Consider the following 27,730-nt stretch of genomic DNA (forward strand, 5'->3'; position numbering starts at 1 on the left):
TTTGGTTCTCATTGGCATTTATTGGATGAGCCATTTAGGGTTACTTTCATTTTTAATCAATGACTAAAACCTCAGTTATGTACATTAGCATTTCGTATTTGTGGTACAATAATCAAAGAAAAAAGTACAATTTAGATGAGAACATTTCATTCACACTAACTTACTTGTTTTTCCTATATATTAACCTAACAATTCTAAAATATCATCAATCTGAGATTAGGATGTCCCCCAGGTACTCAAAGTGGTGGTCATGCTTATGTACAGTAAATCATCTCATTCAGTAAATACAGTCAATACACACAGCTCAAAACGAAAGGGACTTACATGAGTTTGTCTTCTAATTATTTAAGGACTCTACTTCCCTTAATTATATATCTATCTTATGTAAGTGTGCAATATTTATTTTTTGTATACTATTCATTCATTATTTTTGTTTTTTTTACTTCTACTTTTGACATCTTGTGAAGGACGTTGAGCTAAATGCTTTGAATGAAAATTTGCTACAGGAAAAAAATGTTGAAACACATCCCAACAGCTTTGGTCAAAAGTTGGGAATCAGCTCTGGACTGGACATCAATTACTCATAGAACAGTCATATTTACTCAAACTCCAAGTTTACCAAATAAATACAAAAAGTCAGTTACTTCAAGTGTGAGGTGTCCTTGTGCAACATCTTTACTTATATACTGTAGGTACCATAGTCAAGGACTTGCACAGCACTTCTTTAACCAGTCCTACCTCCTCCCATTCTGCCACCTCCCACTGGGGGCCACAGGCAGGGTTTTTACAAGGGCGTCGCTCTGAAGGTCGTTCAAGTTCAGCCAGTTCACACAGGTCGCTGTAGACTGAGCTGTCCAATCCTGGAGACAGCATCTTCCAGCAGCGCACCATCCGAAATTGTACACCTTCCCCACAGGTTCGAGAGCACTCATTCCAGCTACTTGTTTCCCACCTACAATGAGGCAGAATGTCAGGATTTTCTACCTTGAATCTTGAGTTTCCAGTTCCTACATCAAATAAAATACAATAAAAATTATTTGCACCAAGTGTGTTAAGTAAAATTCAGATTTAGGATTGCAGATCTGAAACATATTTATGTATTTATCAGCATTTTATATGGGCTGTATATATTTTGTATTTCCACTGATGTAGGCCAAGTTATTTACTTTTTTATGACAAAGATGGCAAACCTATTATATATGAATGCCAGCTGTCAAGTTCTAGATGTTTTTATTTCTGTAATATTAGGAGTTGGATATGTCTCAATATTGGCAGTACTTACAACATCCTTTGCATTTTTTACCTTCACATTAATTGAATCCAGGACTATGTAGATTCACAGTACTCTTTGCTCCTTACTTCTGGGAGCTGGGTGACTTTCTGAGAGTCATCTGTAGAATTTAGATTTCAGTGTTTTAAAGACCATTCCAGTCTACCTATCTTAAAACATTATTCTGTATTAGAAAAATGGGATGATCATTAAAACTTACATATACTCTTACAGTGCAGGTATTTCAACCCTCTTACAAAAGAACGGTGCGAAGAAGACCAAAATATACAAATGACAATATTTCATTTTATTAAATAAGAAAGCACAAAGAAGTGATAATTAGAATATCAAGTCAGGTGACTTTACTATTTGCCTACAACCACTTCCCACCATGTCTCGTACTCTCCTACCAACCTTCTGTCTCTTTGTCTCCGTATTCTGGCCTCTGTTCCTCCCACCAGTCAACTCAAGGCAATGATTCACCTCCCAACTTCTCCATGAGGAAATTTTTATGATAAATCAATTTCTGCCTAACAAAGCTGTGAAATTCCATCTTGGGTCATTGGCAGCCCTACTACTGTAACAAAGATCAAGCAAACTAAAAGGTATGGACTATACAATTCCAGTTCTCACGAATTTACACTGGCTTCCATTTAGGCTGAGAACTGATTTCAAAATCCTCTTTCTTACATATAGGGCACTAAATAGTGTAGAATCTGTTTACTTATCATGACCTGCAAACCACAGCAAGCAAAAAATGTCAAGATGGCAGCCTACATAATATTCCAAAAATTAATAAAATGACAGTGAGAGGTTGAGCTTTTAGCTACAGGGCCATAGTGTTGTGGAACGATGTGCCTGCCTATATTAGAGATGCCTCTTTAGTCTTGGCTTTTAAATCCAGGCTGAAGATGAACTACTTTAGACTAGAATACCCTGACTAGAGCTGCCGATTAACTGTGCATATTGCATCACTGTGTACTAGTCATGTATACAAAAATATAAGTACTGCAATAATTATGAGCTGTTACTAACCCTCCTCTGTTCTATTTCTCTTCTTGGTAACCTGCTATGGTACTTAGTGCCACTGCTCCTCTTCCAATCTGTTTTCCTACCCATGGAAAAGACATCTGAGACACTGGAGACCTTGGAATCAAAGGAGGGAAGGTTCTGTTATTAGAATAGACAGCCCAGCACAGACTCTATGGTAGAATGCTATGGTAGAATGGACAGCAGCTGGCCATGGTCTCCATGACTCTGACCGTGTGCGAATTTGTTTTCAACTTCCTTTATTATGACTGATTGTGGAACACCCAGAAATGTATTTTCAGCAGAGACGCTGCTGACTGGAGTTTTTGTTTTCCTTTCCTCCATTGTCAACTGACCATAGTTCAAAAATTAATTAATGAACAAATATTGTTGGAGACTATTTATATTAAACAGTTTCAAGCTAGTTTGTTTTCCTGTTTGTTTAAACTAATATGCGTCTTTGTGTATACTGGACACATTGCTTGCCCTTTACCTTAATTTTCTGCTTGCACCATTACCTGTTAATAATGCCACTGATTAGTATTTACAGAGCTGTCTGAAGAAGTGGGGTAGGGGCGGTGGGGGTAGGGTTTGGGCTCATGTGCTGGACAAAACCCATCCACAATCCTTCTTCACACAGACATATAAATGTATATGTGTTAAAATATTTTAATAAACCAACTCACAAAACTCTTATCTTTACTCACAGTGAAATCTAAAATAATTGCAAAGTAGACACTTTACTCAAGGGTGATCTCTAGAACAAGGATTTTATTGAGACCCTTGTACTCATTGCATTAACATTACACAGTGCAGCTCAGTATAGCTATTATATCACCTCAGTGCTACTCCCTGACATCACCACTCTACATTAGAAGCCTTCAACACCAATACATCCTGCATCCCAGCCACCAATTTATACCATGACTCTTGAGTTTTTGTTAAATAGTGCTGCCCCAAAATATCTCTCAGATTTTTATCAATGACACAATGCATCACATGACCTCTGTGTCACATGACAGGCAACAGGGTTAAAAGCCATGATGACACTTTACTTGATTGTGTTGTTTCTTGTTGAACTGCTTTTCACAAAGAACCAATTCATTTTTGGAAGGGTTCTTTGCATATGAAATGGGTTCAGAGGGCATTAAAAGGTTCCTAATATGTGGACAAAGCAGAAATCTTTAATGTATAGGAGACTACCTTACAGGATACTAACAGCTTAAAAAAAACAGAACATTACCTGCTTTATTGTATGCGGTGGCAAACAGAAACCCAGTAAGTAGCATTGCCAAATGCCCCACTGGGGAAAAATAAATTTCTGTCTATTTCACAAATATGTTTTCATCCGTTTATGGCTAATTATGGAACCTGTTTCAGATCTAAATAAATAAGAGTTTATGGACCATTCATTTAGATGTTTCTTTTGAAAGCCAAAAATCGTACCCCTGTTGCATTACACTGAAGAACCATTTTGGTACCTTTATTTTTAAGAGTGTACATTATCTCTCTAATGAACCTCTCTCTTTTTTTCTTCCATTGAACCTGTAGTCCCAATAAGTATTCTTCTCTGGTGCAGAAAAAAACCTACTGACCCAGTCTTTTCCAACCAAGCCTCAGCACAAGGTTGGCCTTAATTTTGCTACAGTGACACCAGGTTACAACTCCCTCTGGTGGCTTCTGCTGTCCATACACCTATAAAACCTCTTTTGCTTTTCAAGAGTTTGGTCTGTTAGACAACCCCTTGTCCACTGTGTTAACATGTTAACTCTATCTTGCCAACCTTGCAGATGACCAGGACAGTAATGTCCTTCTGCCAGTTCTCCTTGAATCTACTTTTGAACTGACAATCTAGACCCAGCTTTCTAGTTTATAGCCATGTGCTTTCGCTTGCAGGCTGCGTGGCTTCTTACAAGAACTTCTTGGCTGCACTTAAAGTTAAAGGTTTGTGTCAAACATTCCAAACATGTTTTTTTTTCCTCCAAGGGTGCCTCTTTCTATCTCCATCTCTCTAACAATTTACTCTCACTCTGTCCCAACTGGGGCCACTGCCTGATTTCCTACCACTTTTCAGGAGCTCCTGTGTTGCCATATTGACATACAGTGGAACCTCGGGTCACGAACGTCTCTGAGCACGTACAAATCGGGTTACGACCAAAAAGTTCACCAAACTTTTGCATCTGTTCACGACCACACACTCGGGTGACGAACAAGCCAGTTTCCCTTCTGGTTCATACACACCAATGATTTCTGCACGTGTTCAGTCTCTCCCTGTGCATTCCCTGTGCAGCAAGCGAGTGAGTGAGAGAGAGAGAAAGAGAGTGAGAGAGAGAGAAAGAGTGAGCGAGTGAGAGAGAGGGAGAGAGAGAGAGAGAGCGAGCGAGTGAGAGAGAGAGAGAGAGAGAGCGAGCGAGTGAGAGAGAGGGAGAGAGAGAGAGAGAGAGCGAGCGAGAGAGCCTAAGCAGAAGAAGTAAACATTACAGAATAAGTAAGTAAACATTTAGTTTACTATTACACTGTGCATTCTATGGTACAATTAACTATTTTTGTGCTTAAAAATCTTTAAAAAATATATATATTTACATACAGCTCATACGGTCTGGAACGGATTAATTGTATTTACATACAATCCTATGGGGGAAATGACTTCGGGTCACGACCAAATCGGGTTGCGACCAGAGTTTTAGAACGAATTACGGTTGTGACCCGAGGTTCCACTGTATCTTATTGCTCTGCGACTGCCAGTGTGGGTCTCTGTACCTCTTCTGAACATTTTACCTTCACTGCCATATGTCTTGTACCAGCCTGGTTGCCTCTTTGTCCCTGGAAATCACTTTCCAGCCAGGCACTTCTTCACACCCTATTATATTTTCACATTTATAGAGTACTCTGAGCCCGATGAGAATTATACTATCTACTATAAGAAAAAAATAACTGAAATGAGTGAGTACAGGCACATGCATGAGTGTGTCCAGTAATGGACTATTAGCCCACTTAGCACTTGAAAGGGTTCCAAATCCCTGCAAACTGATGCAGAATCCATAACTGGCAGGATGGACCGATTAATTTACATAACTCAAATTTCTGTTTTATTTTATAATGACGTAGCAGTCCCCTGCAGCTCCGCCCACGTAGTAGTGAAGAAGGACAGTGAGGAGGGACCTGCCCGGCTCTCTACTCCTGATGTCATGCTTCCCCCTCCCCTCGGCCTGCAGCCTCTGTCTCAGATTTGCGTGAATATATCGCTCCTGCAAGCAAACTATGATTCTTAGCACGATAATGTTCAAGCAAATTATAGAAAAAACACCAGATCTAAATCCGTTAAGTAGTTCTCTTGTGAAAAGTGGACAGAGAGACAGATGTTGGATTTTACATACTGTGTATAGAGGTTAATTATGACCAAGACTAATACTATTCAGCATTTTACCCAGATTTTGAGCCTACATTTCTCATTACAGCTTTGCAGAAGCCATAGGTTACTCCAGTAACATTGTAAGCAAGCTGGGACTGGAAGAGTCACCAGTGTATCATATGGCAATCTGCACAAAACCTGCACAAAACCTACACACCTACCCTAGACGTTACAGAGCCAGTTAAGAGTCACCAGTTATCCCAATGTCAGGAAGATGTTTGAGGAGACCTAAGTACCCAGAGAAAATCCAAGAGAATACAAGATAATTGTTAATACTCCACACTGGTTGGGATACAGGTCCCTGAGACAATGATGCAGTAGTGTTAGGTTTAGACCATGACTAAATCAGATGTGACAAACACTGCAATGGAGTGCTGCACTGAACAGCACTGCTGCACAATATTTTCAGAGACCTGTGTTCAATTGAATATCCATTTATTACTTACAGAGTACACATTCTCCTCAAGGGTTCAAGGATTTCTCTGGATTCATTTGTGACTCTAAACCGACCAAGCATGAGAAAATGTGGACATGTCCTCTAGTTAATTGGCCCATCCAGTGTTGACCTCTGTCATGTGGTCTAATTTGATTAGTAAATTCTAACTCTCAGACAGCCTGAAATAGAAAATGTGGGTACGATGCTGCATTCCTGCCTACCAGCCTTTGTCTTACTCTGACTAGGCCACCGCTGAAAGCAAAGAAAGTCCAAGGGCAGAAGCAAAACAAATTGTAAAAACTGACAATTAAAGCTTTCCAGAGATGGCTACTTCACCTTTTACAAAATTAGAAATTGTGTATGTTCTATTGAATAAAAAAACAACAAAATTGGCATCTAAACAGACACTGATTGACACAGATTTGAAAGTGAGTAACACAGCTAGCAAGGAGCGAAAATTAAGGACTTTGCTTCTCTGATATAAGTACTGTGACACAGGGAATGTAATCTGGGAAAACTGGGCATCTGTTTAGAGACTGCTTCTCAGACCTTTTTTCTTTAAAGCTGTTTTCATCAATTCTCTCCATGTTCACATAGCTTTTTTCAGGTCACTATGGTTTCTTCCAATATTCAAAAGATGTAGTTTTTGGGTTTACTGGCCTTATGTAAGTCAGGCTGTCTGCATGTGTGTTTGTGTGTGTGTGTGTGTGTGTGTGTGTGAAAGTGCCCTGAAATTACTGTTAGCATTAAGAGGGCGGCAGGATGGCACTATCACATTATGAATTCAATTACCTCAAATGACATTCTCTGTTCAGTATTTACACATTCTCCCCTCATCTTCAGGGAGTTTTCCTCTTACATTCTTAAAGATGTGCAGGTTGAGTTCTTCAGCCCAAAATGTATATTATTTTTTTTTAGTTCAAGCACAGGTAGATAAAATAAGTTGCTCAGAACCACACATTGAGACAAAATTGTGAACTGAACAAGCAGCCTCAGAGTTTAAACTCCAATGTCTTTGGCATGACACCACAGTGACCAAGATGTGCAAGCCCTATTTCAAAAATTGTATCCTGCCTTCTGCCTTATCAAACTATCATGGGCTCTGGCCTCCAGTGACCTAGTACTGGAATAAATGAGTTTGGATGAAGAATGATTGAATAAATTAGTACTTAAAAATGGTGAAAAACATCATTATCATTGATAAATATGGATTATCATGTGTCACTGTCAGATGTGGATAAAAATGAAATATGCTGCATGTTGAGCTTGACAGGTGGGTTTTGTTCTGGTTTTGGTTTGTGTGTTAATTACCTAAAAAGCACACATCTAGTAAATGTAGTGCAGAAAAATGGAAATATAAGGATTTATAAGGATAAGGCAAATAGGAATGGAAATGCTGCTCAACTGTATTTAAAGCACTAAATTCACTTGCATCACTAACATAACCTTATATAATCTATTTGTATTACTTTATACCCTACACATGTAGCTATTTACTAGAATTACATATTTGAACCTGTTGGCTACAGGGATAATGCCATATGTGTCAGCTATAAACAGAGACCATTACTGTTAGGCTTTTTATGACTCAGGCGCAGCCGAGAGTGGCAGCCTTTTCAGCAGCTTTGTGAATTTACCCTTGGGATTAATAAAGTATCTATCTATCTATCTATCTATCTATCTATCTATCTATCTATCTATCTATCTATCTATCTATCTATCTATCTATCTATCTATCTATCTATCTATCTAGAAAAATAAAATGCTTGTGTAGTTTTTTTGATGGCTGTTAATCCCACATGCTACCACTAGAGGTCATGATATCATTCCAAAAAATGAATAAGAAGGCAAAATTATTTTCAAAAGTGATAATAGTGCAAAGAAGGACACAATCCTTTTGCTTGGCACCAACCATCACAGAGCCCAGTTATGCACACCACAACACTGACACTAATAAAGGACTTGTTCAGAATCACTATTAAACTTATTGCACATTCCTTTGAGATATAAAACACGAATTGTTATTTAGTCTCCAACCTCCACACCCCTGTATTGAATACATCCAGCTTGAAAATGTATATATCTGTGTATTCATGGGGCAAATGTTAGCTTGTAGATTCTATTACAAATTAATGTTTGCCAGGAAATTTGTCTGCATTCATTCATGCATTCAATTATTCATTTTCTTAATCTGTATATTCTAAAAAAAGATCACAGGGAACACAACTAATACATTACCTTAACTATTTATTAATCCACCTACATATCATTTTGTTTTTCCTAATGTACAGTTAGGTCCAAAAATATTTGGACAGGGACAACTTTTTTCTAATTTTGGTTCTGTACATTACCACAATGAATTTTAAATGAAACAACTCAGATGCAGTTGAAGTGCAGACTTTCAGCTTTAATTCAGTGGGGTGAACAAAACGATTGCATAAAAATGTGAGGCAACTAAAGCATTTTTTAACACAATCCCTTCATTTCAGGGGCTCAAAAGTAATTGGACAATTGACTCAAAGGCTATTTCATGGGCAGGTGTGGGCAAGTCCGTTGTTATGTCATTATCAATTAAGCAGAATAAAAGCCTGGAGTTGATTTGAAGTGTGGTGCTTGCATGTGGAAGATTTTGCTGTGAACAGACAACATGCGGTCAAAGGAGCTCTCCATGCAGGTGAAAGAAGCCATCCTTAAGCTGCAAAAACAGAAAAAACCCATCAGAGAAATTGCTACAATATTACGAGTGGCAAAATGTACAGTTTGGTACATCCTGAGAAAGAAAGCAAGCACTGGTGAACTCAGCAACGCAAAAAGACCTGGACGTCCACAGAAGATAACAGTGGTGGATGATCACAGAATCATTTCAATGGTGAAGAGAAACCCCTTCACAATAGCCAACCAAGTGAACAACACTCTCCAGGGGGTAGGTGTATCGATATCCAAGTCTATCATAAAGAGAAGACGGCATGAAAGTAAATACAGAGGGTGCACTGCAAGGTGCAAACCACTCATAAGCCTCAAGAATAGAAAGGCTAGATTGGACTTTGCTAAAGAGCATCTAAAAAAGCCAGCATGGTTCTGGAAAAACATTCTTTGGACAGATGAAACCAAGATCAACCTCTACCAGAATGATGGCAAGAAAAAAGTATGGAGAAGGCGTGGAACAGCTCATTATCCAAAGCATACCACATCATCTGTAAAACACAGTAGAGGCAGTGTGATGGCTTGGGCGTGCATGGCTGCCGGTGGCACTGGGACACTAGTGTTTATTGATGATGTGACACAGGACCGAAGCAGCCGAATGAATTCTGAGGTGTTCAGAGACGTACTGTATGCTCAAATCCAGCTAAATGCAGTCAAATTGATTGGGCGGCGTTTCATGATACAGATGGACAATGACCCAAAACATACAGCCAAAGCAACCCAGGAGTTTATTAAAGCAAAGAAGTGGAAAATTCTTGAATGGCCAAGTCAGTCACCTGATCTTAACCCAACTGAGCATGCATTTCACTTGTTGAAGACTAAACTTCAGACAGAAAGGCCCACAAACAAACAGCAACTGAAAGCTGCTGCAGTAAAGCCCTGGTAGAGCATTAAAAGGGAGGAAACCCAGCATCTGGTGATGTCCATGAGTTCAAGACTTCAGGCTGTCATTTCCAGCAAAGGGTTTTCAACCAAGTATTAGAAATTAACATTTTATTTCCAGTTATTTAATTTGTCCAATTACTTTTGAGCCCCTAAAATGAAGGGATTGTGTTAAAAAAATGCTTTAGTTGCCTCACATTTTTATGCAATCGTTTTGTTCACCCCACTGAATTAAAGCTGAAAGTCTGCACTTCAACTGCATCTGAGTTGTTTCATTTAAAATTCATTGTGGTAATGTACAGAACCAAAATTAGAAAAAAAGTTGTCTCTGTCCAAATATTTATGGACCTAACTGTATATCATAGACACAAGGTGAAAACAACGCCTAATTTGGACCCAGTCCATCAAATGACAGAATTCTACAACATCTAAACTGTCTTGGCCCGTTTAAAATTAACCCAACATTTTTAGTCTTTTTATGTGCAGTTGGAAGTTTGAAAGATCTGGGGACAGACCCGGGCAGAACAGGAAGGTCTCCAAGGCTGTAGTGCAGTTGTGTCAATAACTGTGCTTATTCAGTACACATTTCTTAACATTTATGGTGTCCCACTGGATGGTTATTAAAAATGCATAAGAAATGTATTGTTCCTCATTCCTTCCCTCTGTTTCCTGAGGCTTAGCTGATCACATTTGAGTGGTCAGTATTCAGAACATGTGTTTTATTTGCAATTAGTCGTGTATTTAAAAAAAAAAACTTAAATGAATAAACTCACTTAGTGCTGCTGTTGTTCCAACATCCTGGATTCAAGTTTCACCCTGGACACTACTGTGTCTGTATGATTTCTTCCCACAGCCCAAAACACTAGTATTTTTCACATAAGTACATGAACTGTAATTACACAATTTACACTAAGAAGTGACCATACGGTGAAGATGGTCCTTGTGTTTTTGAATTTACCATAGTGGTTGTTGGTCCTAAACACTTTGAAAAACAGTGGAACAGACAGTAACTATTGATATTTGAACAGTATATTGGCATTGGATAAATAAGAATGGATGTGTGCAAAATTGTGTGCTCCACTGAACCAGAATTCCATACCAAGAGTTCTTGGACAAGGTCTGACTCCTCATAATGCAGTGTTGGGAAAAGTGCATTCAGAAAAAGAATGAATTGAGAAATGCACACTTGTCAATACTTTTGTAAAGTCCATACAGAGCCGGCATGTTAAATGATGTTGTCTGAGGAGAGGTGCATCACCATATATATCCTTATTGGGCATGAGATAAAACACTTAATTCACATACATTACTATACAACCTTCATGAAACAGTGTGGAGGCCAGAGCTAGGGAAGTAATGATTAAGCTGATTAAGTAACTAGTGAGCTCTCATCTGGAGAACTACTGTATGTACAGGTTTGCTGCCCATAAAAAAATGTAGCAGTGCTATAGATTAGGGATGCACCGATACTGGTATCGGCCTCGATACCACATTTTCTAAAGTACTCGTACTCGTTAAAAGTCCCCCGATACCGGGGACCGATACCACAGTCTGAGAAATGTCTATGTTTGAGCGGCGTGTAAGGGGTTAATCACAGGTGCCGAGTGCCCGCCCCCAGGCCCCGGCTGCAGCTCAGAGCTGGGAGAAGGCGAGGCGAGACATGTCAGCCGTGTGGAACTATTTCAAAGTGAATGAAGACGACAAAACAAAGGCGGACTGCAAATTGTGCTCAGCGAAATTGTCCAGAGGAGGCTCAAAAGGTAGCGCATTTAACACAAGTAATTTAATCAAGCACCTAAAATCCCAACACGACAACGAGTACAAAGAGTTTACCCACGCTTCTAACCAACACAACCCACGCTGCAGCAAACTCTTGCAAGACGAGAGAAAATGTCCAGAGACAATCCACGTGCTGTGAAAATAACACAGGCAATTATCGAGTACATTGCATTGAGTGACCAGCCACTCTTGGAGGTAGAAAATGTGGGATTCCTGCGTCTCCTCCATGTTCTGGAGCCCAGATATGATGTCCCAAGCCGCCGCTACATGACTGACACGGAGCTGCCTAAACTACACGACTCCGTGAAAAAACATATCCACAGCCTACTGCAAGCCTCCTCTGCGTTTAGTTTCACCACGGATATTTGCACAAGCAGTGTTAGCCCCGTGTCGCTAATTAGCCTAACCTCCCAGTGGATAGACGAGAGTTTCACGCCGCAACGAGCCATATTACATGCAAAACAATTCCGCGGCTCGCACACCAGCCAGGCTATAGCGCATGTGTTTGCCAAAGCGGCAGAGTTTACAACAAACTGAAAAAAGTACTTGAGTTGCACTGTCACTGTTTAAATTTTTTTTTATAATTATTTATTCTGTAATATGTTGCATACAACATGCTTTTAATTTTAAATAAATGTTCTTAATTCCAAACTAGTCCCTTGTTTTTTTTGTTAAATTATATGACTAAAGCTGTTACCTGTAAATTTAAATCATGTTTTTATTAAGTACTCGGTATCGGCGAGTACTGAAATGCAAGTACTCGTACTCGTACTCGTTTTCCAAAAAAGTGGTATCGGTGCATCCCTACTATAGATGGTACAGAAAACAGCACTAGATTTATTCCATAACTGAAATATACATATAAGCTATCAGGAAAGACTAAAGGACTTCAAATTTCATTTATTAATTAAACAGAGATTAAGAGGTGACATGATGGAATTGTTTAAAAATTAAGTGATTAGGATTAGCAGTCCTTTTGGGCTAAGTGGTCTGTATTTGTCAAAGTTGTTCTAATGTTGTTCTGTCTTATTGCATTCTTGGTCACTTTACCTTATTCACTTGCTTAAAAACTTCTGCTATGATATTCTGATGATTCACAGTGAAATACTTGAATATTGCTAAGCCTACAGTTTTGTAAGTATATCTTATGCAACATTTGAATTTTAAATATCCAAATAAACTCAGATGATTCTAATTAAATATTTTGCTGTGTTCAGTTTAAAGGCCATGGCTGTTACTTGGGACTCTTAAAGCCCCCTTTTGTTTTCTTTTGCCATTTTTTACCTGGGCTGGCATTCTCTCCCAATGCAGAAGTCATGCACAGGCTCTGGTCGTGTCGTCGCATCGCAATAGGAGTCTTCAACTTCAATTCCATCATAGCGGACACACATAACATAAGACGCAGTTACTCCTGTTATTGATATAAAAGCAGGGGTACAAAATGACGTGATTAAATAGAGCCAAACATGTTGCCTTAACCACAGTATAATTTTTCTTTAAACCTGATCATCTTTTTCTTTAGTAATTCAAATCCGTATTAACCTACTGTAAAAAGTTTCTATAAAAATAGTTTTTTTTTGTATTTAAAATGTCAAATTGCCATAGTGCTGGAAGGCCCTAAGGAAGAATATCAGGAAACACAGTAAACTTTGTAGGCATAAAAAGGTGATTTGAAGATCAAAATATAAAGGACAACAGTGGTGATCTGAGTGAGTTAACAAATGTGGAGTAGCAAATATACCAAACATTAGAGTAGATGGATTGAAGGTCTGCAAGTAAAGCTGTTTTGAAACTTTGCCTCATCTTTAAAAAAAAAAGAAAGGTCCAAAATAGACTTCCAAGATGTGATCAGAAAATGAGCAGCACTATTAAATACAAGACAGAAACAAGGAATTCAAGATGAAAAGTATAGGACAGTCATCACATGTCAGCCTGGTTGCGTCTCATGGCTCTACATTTTTGTAGAAATGCATATTAGAATTGGGTTCAACTGGCCTCAGGTGAAGGCAGTGCCATCAGCAGGGAACAGGTGGCACGATGTGTCACTTGGGATGAAGCTACAGCATATAAGAGTCACAACAGAGAAGAGCTACAAGCAAAATAATGGGGAGTCAGGGTATGAAGATAGGAAGGAAAATGATACATGAGCTATGCTGCTCACCCACATGTCAAAATGCAAAAACAAAAGTATTGCTTGTCCGCAGATTAAAGTCAGATGTTATGTTGTGCTTCTGTTTGGCTGTGATTTCGTCAGTGAAAAAAGAACAGCTAAATAAGTTCAATATGTAAGCTGTGATCTCCAGGGAGCAGATGGGTTCTGTTTTCACCAAAAAGAAGCTGTACTCTCTATGAGAATGATATGTTTTCTGTGTGATCTGCCCACAATTCATTTAAGTGTCTGCAGATGCCAGTGTCTGGCAGTCAAGTTTAGCTATTAAACTGCCAGGAGAAGGAGACTTTCATATATTTTATAACACATGTTTTCTCCAAAACGTCAGAGCTAAGCAATTCCTGTAATATTTTATTTGTGTGGGTTAATTTAGTTTTAATTTGTTATAAATTTGATAAACTGCTTTTTGTTACTTTTTTCTCATTTTATTTCAGAAGGAAAAGAAAAGGATACTTTGTTTTTAGTTTGACTTACAATGTCCTCAGAAATTATTCAGATCCTTTCACTTTTTACACATTTTGGTATGTTGCAATCCTATACTAAAATCATTTAAATTCATTGTATCAGGCATCAATCAACACTCAATACTCAAGAATGACAACACAAAAATGGGATTTTAGGAAAGGTTTGAAAATTTCTTCTTCTTATTCTTTCGGCTGCTCCCGTTAGGGGTTGCCACAGCGGATTATCTTCTTCCATATCTTCCTGTCCTCTGCATCTTATTCTGTTACACCCATCACCACCTCATCCATAAACCTTCGCTTAGGCCTTCCTGTTTTCCTCTTCCCTGGCAGCTCAATCCTTAGTATCCTTTTCCCAATAAACTCAGCATCTCTCCTCTGCACATGTCCAAACCAAAGCAATCTCGCCTCTCTGACTTTGTCTCCCAACTGTCCAACTTGAGCTGGCCCTCTAATGTCCTCATTTCTAATCCTGTCCATCCTCGTCACACCCAATGCAAATCTTAGCATCTTTAACTCTGCCGCCTCCAGCTCTATCTTCTGCTTTCTGGTCAGTGCCACCATCTCCAACCCATATAACATGCTGTAGCTGGTCTCACTAGCATCCTGTAGACCTTACCTTTCACTCTTGCTGATATCTGTCTGTCACAATTCACTCCTGACACTCTTCTCCACCCATTCCTCCCTGCCTGCACTCTCTTCTTCACCTCTCTTCCACAATCCCCATTACTCTTTGTTATGGTGTATAAAATCTGTACATTTTGGTTTCCATTATATTTTGTTCGAGACAAGATAATAGATGAAATAAGACAGATCAAAGCAGGTTTTGTCACACCTCACTTTCAAACAGCTGTTTCCTACATTGAAAGGAAGACATTCTGGGGCTCAATTATTTTACAACCCGGGAAAGGATGCTCTGCTGACACCCCAGGCTATTGATTACTTTATGGATGGACATCTGGGATTTATGGCCTGGGAAAGGGAAACAGGAAATATCAAAGAACTTTATTATCTGGGAAAGAGTTTGAGCAAAATTCATCAATCACATTGACAGCCAGCCAATCAGGTTCATGTGTTGTGTAACCAAGGCATGATATTTCATAATAAATATGCCTTGGTTTGGAGAAGAAGGAAGAAGAGAAAACAGGAGGAGGAAGAAGAAGAAGGAGCAGGAGGGAGGAGGAGAAGAAGAAGAGGAACAGACAAAGACGACATTGGTCGTCAGAAAGGCATCATGAACATCCATTGCTAAATCAAACGCCTCCCTGGGGCATTCATCCTTGTCATTTCAACTTTTTCGTAAGCTTTTCCTAAAGACTATATATATTCAGACTTTCCTATCAGTACTTATTTTCTATTCTTTGTTCCAGTGGTATTATTATTATTCTCTTATTATTCTTGTAATAAATACCATGCTGCTTTTAACTTTCTATGCTTTGTCTTAATGTCTAGAGTGATTGAATTAATAAGTTAGATTTCTTTGAGCACCTGGGGTAGCCAGATTTTTGCCATTATTTCTGTGCTGCGAGGTTTATAAGGCTGAGAGTGAGGCGCCACTCGATAGTTAAGGGACAGTAAAAAGAAGGTATTCTTGGCTGATAAATGGCCTATAGTCAAGGATACTGAGTCTTTGTATGTTTTAATATTTTCTTGCAGACCAAAAGTAACATTTAGGTCTGAGGTCTATTTAAAACATCATATGTTGTCCGTGCCGATAATAAGTAAGTCTCTTGAAGTGCTGAGTGACAGGCTGATGTGTGGTATAAAGTGCAAAGGGTTAATCAGCGTGTGTGTGTCATTCATAGGGCACTGTTGTGGTTAGGGTCTGTGTGTGTGTGTTTATCTATGTGTGTGTGTGTTCATTTTAAAGGGCAACAGTAGACCAACCCGATAACGAACCTGACGAGAACATTTACCCTTGAGAGAACAGGTAAAGGGTAAGTAGAGGGAAATACTACGATAATACACTCTTTACTGTTGATCCCAAGTATTTAAACTCATTCACCTTTGCCAACTCTACTCACTGCATTCTCACCATTCCACTGACCTCCCTCTCATTTACACACATGCATTAATAATAAATGTTTGAAAATTTATTAAAAATAAATAACTAAAACATAACATTGACACAAGTATTCAGACCCTTTCTTATGAAACTTGAAATCTGGCTCAGATATGTCCCATTCGTGATCATCAATGATATATTTATACACCTTGTATGAAGTCCACCTGATTCAATTGATTGCACAAGATTAAGAAAGACATACACCTTGCTTATAGAAGGTCCCACCGTTGACAATGCACAGTATGTAAGAGCAAAAACTAAGCATGGTGTTGAAGGAATTGCCTGAAGAGTTTAGAAACAGAATTGTGTTGTGGCACAGATCTAAGAAAGGCTACAGAAACATTTCTGCAGTATTGAAGGCAGTCCAAATTCCAAATCTCCACGTTACACAGCTTCAGGTAATTCAGCATTTTTTAATTTGCTGTATTACCAGAAAAATTTTAGTTACATGTAACCATGCAAATAAAAAACATAAGGACAGCAGTAAGTATCATTCTGCAAGAGATCATAAACAACCATTTTAAGACTAAAACAGTCATACCTGTATATACTCATGAAATTAGTAGAAGTCACTTATAGTTAAGATGCTAAATTTATGCATCTCACAATATGTGGGTATTACCCACATAAAAATCATCACCAGATCATCGTTTCATTGGTCCCCTTAGACCAGGGGTGGGCAATGTCGGTCCTGAAGAGCCGAAGTGGCTGCAGGTTTTTGTTCCAGCCCAGTTTCTTAATGAGAAATCAGTTACTGCTGATGAAGCACTTATTGCTTAAGTGACATTTTGGTGCTTCATTTAGTGATCTCGTTTGCTAAGGTTCCCCATCCTTAATTGTTTATTTCAATCTTAAACAGCTGCATTCACTGTTTTAATGGCTCCTTATTAGCAATAAGATGTAAAAGACAAAGCAGTCAGCAGTTCACCATCTAGCTTGTTTCGATTTACGTCTCTGTGTGTTCATCATGCACTGTTGGATTTAATAAAACAATTAATAGAAAATGATCAGTTTTAGTCTTCAAATCATTTTGATGATATCCTTGGAAAAGAAAAAATCTACGATATAAGAACCTTACACTGCAGACTAACAAGCCATAAAATTAAATAAGGTCTGAGACTGGAAAGGATTGGTTTATAATTAAGCAATTAGGTTGGAGTGAAAACCTGTAGCCACTGCGGTTCTCCAGGACTGACATTGCCCACCCCCGACTTAGACTATTAAAGGCCACTACCTACACATACTCCAGTCTGAGAATATCCTCCTATTTCTTCATGTAATTATCAATTTCACATTTCCTTGAGACTTTTTGGAGTTTAGTTTAAATTTCCTTGCAACCCAAACCTTAATCTTTTCTTGTTTTATAAAAACAGCTCTCATTTTAGGTCTTATATGCCAACCAAAAGTTGGAAATCCCAACAAACATAGGCTGCTCTCATTGTAGGAACATAAGGTATCCGGAAATAAAATAAAACAAAATAAAAAAGACATACATTTAATTCTTTTCAGTAATGGAGAAAGGGCAGTCACACAAATAACAGTCTTATCTGATTGTAATTAGTAATGTTTCTTTTCTTTTCCTTCTTTTTGTGATTGTTAAACAAAACTGTAGTGCATCTGGGGCATCAGTGCATTATACTGGTAAGGGAATAGCAACCCGAGTGCAGCGGGAGACACCTCAGCAACACACTGGAATGGTTTGAGGCTTTTTACAGTGGCTGGAGTGACAATCCTGTCATCAACCCCCAAGTTTACCCTGCAAGTAATTGTTCTTTTTTCAATAATTCATGTCATTATATTTTTTTTTGTGTTACTTACTACACAAAATTTTTTAAAAAAGGTTCATCTAATTACAGCTTTGAATTATACAGAATAATAAATAATAATTCATTACTTTTATATAGCACTTTTCTCAGTACTCAACGTGTTATTTACACAGGGAGGAACCGGGAAGCAAACTCACAATCTTCCACAGTCTCCTTACTGCAAAGCAGCAGCACTACCACTGCGCCACCTGTGAGGAGCTCCAACATTGGCTCCCTATATATTGGAGTTGACTTTATATATAATTCACACCATATATTTCAGTTTTGACCATATTTCCAAACCTAACTTTATATATTAAGAGTTTCAAATTTGACTCTATACGAGGAGATGTTCAAATGTATGCTTAAAATCATTTTGCTGGATTGTGTTCTCTCTTTTATGGCATGTACTTCAATATTTCAAGGAATAGATCAAAACATTTCATGCTCAGAAAATTCCAGAATGAACTTGTCAACACATAGAAATCTGCTCGATGTGTCCCACACTTGCTGTGAACAGAAAAGAAACGGGCCCTCGTGGAGTTTGCCAGATAATGCCTCATGGATTTCAGGCAGGGACTTTCAGTGAACTTCAAATCAATCATAACTAGCTACGAAGCTTGGTTTTCAAAAATGGACCTGGAAACCAAGCACCAAACCATGTTCTGATCTAGAAAAGGACAGACAGCCCCAGTGAAAGCACAGCATCTGAAATTGCACACCAATATGATGTTTGCGATTTTATTCTCTATGGATTTAATTGTAGCAGCCATCCCATTTGATGAATGACGGTGACTTTCAAGGTATGTTGAGAAGTGTCTAAAAGAAGTTTTCAAAGATCTCCACACAGTGCCACCAAGACTGTACTCTTCATTGGCACCTCTGGAATAGGCTGACCAGATTTTCTAATTCCCAAACTATGCCACTTGTAGGCTGAACATGAAACATGAAATCAGAGTCAGGTGCCCCTGCAAGTAACTATTGTGTTACTTGTAAGAATGCATACGAAATCAAAGTCGGGGAGAGAGTCCCTTTAGCATTTTTTTTTTGGTTCTTTATTTTGCCTTATATTAGGAATTTGTTAGTTTTCGCATAACCCTTGGGGTCAGAGCGCAGGGTCAGCCATTGTACAGTGCCCCTGGAGCAATTGAAGGTTAAAGGCCTTGCTCAAGGGCCCAGCAGAGTAGGATCTCTTTTGGCAGTGACGGGGATTAGAACCGGCAACCATCTGGATACCAGTGCAGATCCTTAGCCTCAGAGCCACTACTCCGCCATTTTGGTTGCCTAAATACGAGACAAAAAAGGACAATTGGGATTTTGTCAAATTTTGGCAAATTCTGGGACATTAGGCATAAAGTGGTACGCGGTGCTTAAAAACATTACTTCCTGGAAAATTGAGAAGTCTGGTCAGCCTTACTGGGACACATAGCTAAAATCGGGGCTTTCCCAGTCAAACCAAGACATCTGCTCACCCTACTCTGGAATCAATTTATCAATACCCCACCTTACTCTCTGGATGTAGCCCCTTGTGACTTTTTCCAAAAATGAAGATGCCCGTGAGGAAAAAAAAACTTTCAAAGTTAAGAAGAAGTTATCAGTTCTGTCCAAAATGAGCTGGGAAAAGTTGAAAGAACATGATTTTGAGGACAGTTCCGAAAACTGGAACCACTGTTTGAATATGTGCATTGAAATTAATGGCAATTATGTTGAGAAGTGTTGAAGAAACAAAATTTAAAGTGGAAGAAATCCAGCCTATTTATATTTCTTCATAGATTTTAAATGGACTTTTAGACCTCCCCTACTACAATGAAATTTGGCTTTATATTTTCATAATTCACTGCATATGCTTCAAGGTTGAAGTAAAATATTCAATCTTGACTTCATAATGTACATATCAGATCTGTTATTAATTCAGAATTCAAACTAATTCATATCAAATTTCATTTAACATTTTCCAGAATTTACCGGGCCTCCATATTTATTTAAATATTCCTGGTGCAAGTTTTATTCCCTGATATAATTGTGCAGTGTCCTTGGTTACCTTAAAGACATTTTTAAGTAAAATACATTTGATATATTTAAGAAATTTATCAAATGATGAACCAATGTAATCACTTAACTGTATAGTGGTTGTTTTCACATATGATAACATATTTAACAGAACACCACAAAGAAATAAATGTAACAACCAGTTTAAGTAAAACTGCTTTAAGTATTTACCTATAGTGCATGTTGAACTGCATGGCTCCTGTGAGGACAGCTTCCATCTGTACATGTCAGCCGGACTCAGTCCCAGACCTTTCCGAGGAATCTTCAGACGATTCCTGTCCTCATTTGACAAAAACAAAATTATAATGTACACTGGAAATGTTTGGAATCTTACACTGATATGACATTTGTTTTAATTATGTGCCTCAGCACTTTCTCAGTTCTTTCTCTTGGTTTGTAAAAGTCATTATTTTCTACAAATAAGAGTATTGATTTATATTCTAACACAATCTCAGGATGTTTGTGGACTTTTTCCAGTGTTATATCAATTGCAATTTGGACATTCCCTAAAATAAGAGTTATTACCTTAATACACAGAACACTTCTAAAAAAAGTTTTGTAACACGTTTTTTATTCATGTGAATGAATGCATGATCCATTTTTATTCTACTTACAAATCTTTTAAATCATAAATGATCTGTCTGTTCATTTTTAACTTGTTTTTTCTATAACAGATATTATGATGTGAGAGTCCCTCTGGGCAGCATAAGGAAACATGACCTTTTTGATGGGGCTTCTTCCAGGACTCCAAGTCTTCATCTGAATATTTGTCTTTCATTCCACACCATCCATTCATTTTCAAAGCAAGCTTTTCTTTATATGGCTGTCGAAGACCAAAGACTATCCTTAAGCGCAGGGAATGTGGTGATTCTGGATGAGATATTGTTTCCACAACAAGGTATATTTATGCACACAGCCACCTTCACACAAATATGGATAATTTAAAAAATACTGTACATGTCTTTTGAATATGGAAGGGAACCAGAGAAAAAAACATGGACACAAGGGAATGTGAAAACTCCACACAGTGTGTCAACAGGCCTGGAACCGAGGAAATTCCTGTGTATTTAGTACCTATAACTGTATAAACAGTAATTATAAATAACAAAGGCAAAACAGTGTTACACCGGGAACATAAATAATATAAGATGTATATAGGTATTAAATAAGAACATGAAGTGATAGCATATACAGTATTGTTCAGGCTCTTTGTTACTAGCACCAATGGTGATATTTACAAGAACAATTATGTGTCTATTTTGAATGCATTTATGTCCCTGTGTATTAATAAAACTAATTATTTTGAAAATTGATATCTAAAATTATTTCTTTCAGTAATTTCAATATAAAAGTTTTGATCTATACAGAATAAAAATATATACTGTATATATAACATTTTTCACGGTGGCGCAGTGGGTAGTGCTGCTGTCTCACTGTAAGGAGACCTGGGTTCGCTTCCCAGGTCCTCCCTGTGTTGAGTTTGCATGTTCTCCCCGTGTCCCCCGATTTCCTCCCACAGTCCAAAGACATGCAGGTTTGGTGAATTGCCGATTCTAAATTGTCCCTAATGTGTGCTTGGTGTGTGTGTATGTGTGTGCGCGCTCTGCGGTGGACTGGCGCCCTGCCCGGGGTTTGTTTCCTGCCTTGCGCCCTGTGTTGGCTGGGATTGACTCCAGCAGACCCCTGTAGTTAGGATATAGCGGGTTGGATGGATGGATAACATTTTTCATCTAACATGCTTTTCCAAATTCAATTTATTTTTATACATTAATAAATGGTGTTATCTTTCATGGGAGTGTAATGGAATTACATCAGACCCAGTTTCATTTTATAATGAAATGATATTCAACAATGACTAATTGGACCAAGTCTGCTGTAATTAAGTAAAATCTTGACAGATTAATCAAATGACAATATATAAAATAAGAGTAATCCATCCATCCATCCATTTTCTGCCAGTCATCTAGGTCCAGCTCACAGAGACAACAGTCTAAGCAAAGATGCCCAGATGTCGCTTTTTCCTACCATCTCCTCCCACTTCTCCCAGGGGAATACAAAGGCATTCCCAGGCCAGCAGAAAGATATAATCTCTCCAGCATGTCCAAGGTTTGCCCTGAGGCCTGAGATGATGCCCAAACCACCTCAGCTGGGTCCTTCTGATACAAAGGAGCAGTAGCTCTACTTTGAGCTTTGTTCGCGCTCCTCAAAATTTCTCTAAGTCTGAGCCTATATACCCTGTGAAGGAAACTCGTTTTTGCCACTTGTATTCACAATCTAGTTCTTTCAGTCACTACCAACAGCTTGTGACCATAGGTGAGGGCAGGAACGTAGTCTGACCAGTAAGTCAAGAACTTTATCTTCTCGGCACATCTCTCTCTTCACCACAACTGACCAATACAAATTTCACATGACCATGGATACTGTTCCAATGCACCTGATGATCTTCCACTCCCTTCTTCCCTTACTTGTGAACAGGATCTTGAGACACTTAAACTCCTCCTATTAGGTAGGAGGGAACTCCACTTTTACCAGATGAGAATCTTGACCTCAAACTTGAAGGTGCTGATCCTCACCTTGGATGTCTCACACTCAGTTGCAAACCACCCCTACACATGTCTAAAATCACAGTCAATGACATACCACAGCTAAAGGTCCTGATGGCTTCACTGGGTGTATAAACTATCAAAGTAAAAATGCAAAAGACATTAAAACCTGCTGTCCCATCGTTCCACCTTCCATTACTGTCTGTTGTAGTGGCTTCACATTGTTCCTTCCACAAAAGGCACCACAAAGCATTTTGCCTGAGGTTCCATTTCTGTGTTCCTCTAGACCTTGGCTACTCTTGCCCTCCTCACTCCTTAATTTACTGAATTAAGTGGTCAACTGATTGTTCAGAGGAAAGATGCAGTTTAACCCTTTCCTGGGATCAAGGTTGCTCTACAGAATTCTTGGTCCCTTCTAATAGCTTCAGAGGAACTTCTGTTTATACCTGCATGCTTTAGAAGACCTTACAAGGATCAGTCATTATTTATGCTGCCCTTGCTTTGTTTCAGACAGGCAAATCTCGGTTGCAGTTACCCCAGGTGACATCACTTTGCTTTCATCTGTCCACACTGAAGGCATTGTACTGGCCTGCAGCCTCTCCTTTGGAATCTCTCTAACTTCTTTTTTCATGGTGTATTTACTTCCTTTCACACAGACGTGTCAAATTCCACCCTGGTGCTTTTTGTCCTTTCAAAATTGAGTCACTTCATTTGACTGCAGCTCTACCCCAAACAAGTTATGAGCGATTTCTTTTATGACCATTTTTTACCCAGTGCCATTCTGATGCCATGTTTGGCCCTGGTAACAAATGGCTCTATAGAGTTCATTATAGTCATTAAAATGTTTTTTTTAACATTTGCTTTCACAAAGACACCGATCGCAGTTAAGGGTGCATGCACTAAAAAGTACTGGTACTCCTTTTAGTGAGGAAGGGAGCTTTCTGTGACTACACCCTGAAAATCCATGTAAAGAGCAGGTGGATATTGAATTTACATCAGTGGTTCTCAACCGGTGGGGCGCGAAGTAACAAAAAGATGTGAAAAAAAGAAAACAAGAATTGAAAATATGAAAAATACATCTATTGAAACCAAAACAAATAAATATAGAGTTAGATAAATGTCGATAAAAGTTAAGTAGGTGTAATAAAATATGCATGTATGATATATCATTACTGCGGTGGGTTGGCACCCTGCCCGGGATTGGTTCCTGCCTTGTGCCCTGTGTTGGCTGGGATTGGCTCCAGCAGACCCCCGTGACCCTGTGTTCAGATTCAGTGGGTTGGAAAATGGATGGATGGATGGATATATCATTAATTAAAAAAGAACAAATTGGTATTAGTGGGCTCCTTTCAAAAAAAGTTAGGGGGGCGCGATTAAAACTGTTATGAAAACTTGGGTCGCAAATATTTAAAGGTCGAGAAACGCTGGCTTACACAGAAAGATAATAGGTCATCATTTAAAAAGTTCAAATTAGTTGACAAAAACAGAAAACTTCTATTATGATAATAATTCTAAAATCCATCAAACAGTTTAATAGTAATACAATAACTTAAAAAAGAGATGAATAACTCTGTACTATTCAGAGACAAAAGAAACCAAAAAAAAGCTGAGTGTACATAATCTAAAGGTAGAAAACTCATTGTTTTTTATGGCCTACATTTTTGAGAAGGCATAAAACAAGGTGATCTATTAGCAGCTGTAAGTAGGCTCTGCTCTGTAAGTACAGCACATGAAATGTGAGCTTTCAGGTACAGGAAATGTAGAGCAATTCCTTCCAGGTGCACCCAAAATTGTTGATTTAATGTTTATGTGAGTATATTTTGAAAATGACATGTTTGTTTATTGCTTTATGAGAATTTATCGGCTTACTGTATTTGATCAAATAAACCAGCCCATCATTGCAAAATACTTGGCAAATGGCATTCCAGGGTTTGTCCATCCACCCTTCAATGTGTTTTCTAAAATTAGCAAAATTGAGTGTAAGTATTATTTTCATACAGTTGTATGGAATTTATTTTAAACCATATTAGGAGGTAGAACTTAATAGGGGTAAACTACATTTCTACATTATATGTGTGTAGTGCTAGGGTGTTATACCATGTTAACCATTGTGAATGTAGTGAAAAGTCAAGCAAAATGACACCTTTTATTGGGTAACTAAAAAGATTACAATATGCAAGCTTTCGAAGGCATCTCTAAAAATTATCTTTTAGAGTACAACACCCTAGCACTACAGACATACAAGACACCGAAATGTACCGCTACTACATGGAATTGAAGACCCGGTGGAAGAAACTGGCACACATGGACAGCGACATCTTCTTCTTAGTGTATATAAACACAGGGAACTCCAGTTTCTATATCACATCTTGCCTGAAGAAGGGGCCTGAGTTGCCTCGAAAGCTTGCATATTGTAATCTTTTTAATTAGCCAATAAAAGGTGTCACTTTGCTTGACTTTTCACTACAATATATGTATAATAAATTATATTTCATTGTGCTATAAGACTAAATAGCTGAAAATAAATAAAAATAATATACTATTTATCCAGTTCATTCATGTAAAGAACAAATTAAATACATTATTTTAAATAAGTTCATATTCTGGGCGGCACGGTGGCGCAGTGGGTAGCGCTGCTGCCTCGCAGTTGGGAGATCTGGGGACCTGGGTTCGATTCCCGGGTTCTCCCTGTGTGGAGTTTGCATGTTCTCCCCGTGTCTGCGTGGGTTTCCTCCGGGCGCTCCGGTTTCCTCCCACAGTCCAAAGACATGCAGGTTAGGTGGATTGGCGATTCTAAATTGGCCCTAGTGTGTGCTTGGTGTGTGGGTGTGTTTGTGTGTGTCCTGCGGTGGGTTGGCACCCTGCCCAGGATTGTTTCCTGCCTTGTGCCCTGTGTTGGCTGGGATTGGCTCCAGCAGACCCCCGTGACCCTGTGTTCGGATTCAGCGGGTTGGAAAATGGATGGATGGAAGTTCATATTCTTTTGCTAGAGCTGACAGGAATTGGGTGCAAAAGAGCTTTCCTAAATAAGGCATAGTGGTAGGAGAATATGCTGTCTAAAATTAGACCTCTTCAGTTCACAATGTTCTCTAATTCCCTCATCTTCCACACATAAATCTTAAACATAGTGATGGAAAGACAAAACAATGTTGAGGAATATTAGAGCTTAACAAATGATCAGTTATCTACTTGAAATATACAGTATGGTCCAGCCAGAACATAGACCAGTTTCTTGTGTGTTGCAAAGTTCTTTGAGATCTCCAGCTATATCAAATACAAAGGCTTGATTAACTCCAGCAAGACAACACTCGGTTGTTAAACCATTGTGAGAGACAGACAGACAGTCTACAGAGGGATAAAACTGATGAGCCACAGCATGAAGTTATGGGAAAGAGTAGTGGAAGGTAGGTTAAGAAGTGAGGTGATGATTAGTGAGCAGCAGTATGGTTTCATGCCAGCAAAGAACACTACAAATGCAATGTTTGCTCTGAGGGTGTTGAAGGAGAAGTATAAAGAAAGACAGACAGAGTTGCATTGTGTCTTTGTGGACTTAGAGAAAGCATAGAGAGGAGTTGTGGCACTGTATGAGGAACGCTGGACTGGCAGAAAAGTAAGTAAGAGTAGTACAGGATATGTACAAGGGATGTGTGACAGTGGTGAGGTCTGTGGTAGGAGTGATGGATGCATTCGAGGTAGAGGTGGATTACATCAGTTATCAGCTTTAAAACCCTTTCTTATTTGCAATGGTGATGGACAGGTTGAAAGACGAGATTAGACAGGAGTCCATGATGTTTGCGGATAACATTGTGATCTGTAGCGAGAGTAGGGAGCGGTTCGAGGAGACCCTGGAGAGGTGGAGATATGCTCTAGAGAGGAGAGGAATGAAGGTCAGTAGGAACAAGACAGAATACATGTGTGTAAATGAGAGGAAGGTCAGTGGAATGGTGACGAGGTAAGGAGTAGAGTTGGTGTAGGTGGATGAGTTTAAATACTTGGGATCAACAGTACACAGTAACAGGAAGTGTGGAAGAGAAGTGAAGACAGAGACTGCAGGCAGGATGGAGTGGGTGGAAAAGAGTGTCAGGAGTAATTTGTGATAGATGTGTACCAGGAAGAGTGAAATGGAAGGTCTACAAGACAGTAGTGAGACCAGCTATGTTATATGGGTTGGCACCTCCAAAAAACAGGAGACAGAGCTGGAGGTGGCAGAGTTAAAGATGTTAAGGTATGAATTAGGTGTGATAAGGATGAACAGGATTATAAATGAGGACATTAGAGGGTCAGCTCAGGTTGGATGGTTAGGAGACAAAGTCAGAGAGGCGAGATTGCTTTGTTTTGGACATGTGTAGAGGAGAGATGCTGGGTGTACTGGGAGAAGGATGTTAAGGATGGAGATGCCAGGTAAAAGAAGAGGAGGTTTATGGACGTGGTGAGAGGGGGACATGCAAGTGGTGGGTGTAACAGAGAGGTCAGGAAGATACAAGGAACAAGATGATCCGCAGTGGTGACCCCTAATGGGAGCACCTGGAAGAAGAAGAAGAAGAGGTCAGTCTAACTATAGTGACCAGATGGGGCACTTTTGAACCTTTCTTGAATTTTCTTGTATTTATTAACAAAATAACACAAAAGAGGGGTAAACACAAGGTCAACTCTAAGTATTAAATAAACAAACAGAAAAACATACCCTGGCTTCTCCACTGGGCCTACGTAACATAAGCTTTGAACTCTTGTTGTTATGTTTGAGGGACTGGCAAAAATGGTTTTGAGTAAAAGGGTCAAAACCAAGAGATCAAGAGGTAGTGAAATCAAGTGTCAGGATAGAAACGAGAGGCATAAATCAAAGTCAAAAAGAGTAATTAGTTTAGAGAATAAATTAGTTCAACAGAAAAAGTTTTGCATCCCTAAACTCAGATGAGGAAGTCATCAAATAGGATGACATTTTAACCTGTTTTGCCAAAATCAGCAAGTCATAACCTTCAAGTAAATGTCCCCAAAAACGCAAATGGCTGACCTAAAAATAAGAGAAAGAAATGGCAGCAAAGACAATGCAAAATCATTTTACAACACAAAAAGTAAATGATGATTCAATAAACTGACCTCAAAATTTGATTCTTCACTTTGAAACA

At 38.8% G+C, this 27,730-nt stretch overlaps 1 protein-coding gene across 1 annotated transcript in view; it reads right to left on the bottom strand.

The window, feature by feature from the left end:
• The window catches only part of adamtsl2 (ADAMTS-like 2), a 165,489-nt gene that overhangs the window by 18,897 nt on the left and 118,862 nt on the right, over positions 1-27,730 (bottom strand). The window contains exons 12-14 of the mRNA XM_051931763.1: positions 20,233-20,336; positions 12,796-12,922; positions 739-952 (exon numbers count right to left, since the gene is read on the bottom strand). Of these exons, the coding sequence (XP_051787723.1) occupies positions 739-952; positions 12,796-12,922; positions 20,233-20,336 (445 nt within the window). The remainder of the gene's footprint in view (positions 1-738; positions 953-12,795; positions 12,923-20,232; positions 20,337-27,730) is intronic.

Source organism: Erpetoichthys calabaricus, chromosome 9 (assembly GCF_900747795.2).
Source record: "Erpetoichthys calabaricus chromosome 9, fErpCal1.3, whole genome shotgun sequence".
Classification (NCBI taxonomy): domain Eukaryota; kingdom Metazoa; phylum Chordata; class Cladistia; order Polypteriformes; family Polypteridae; genus Erpetoichthys; species Erpetoichthys calabaricus.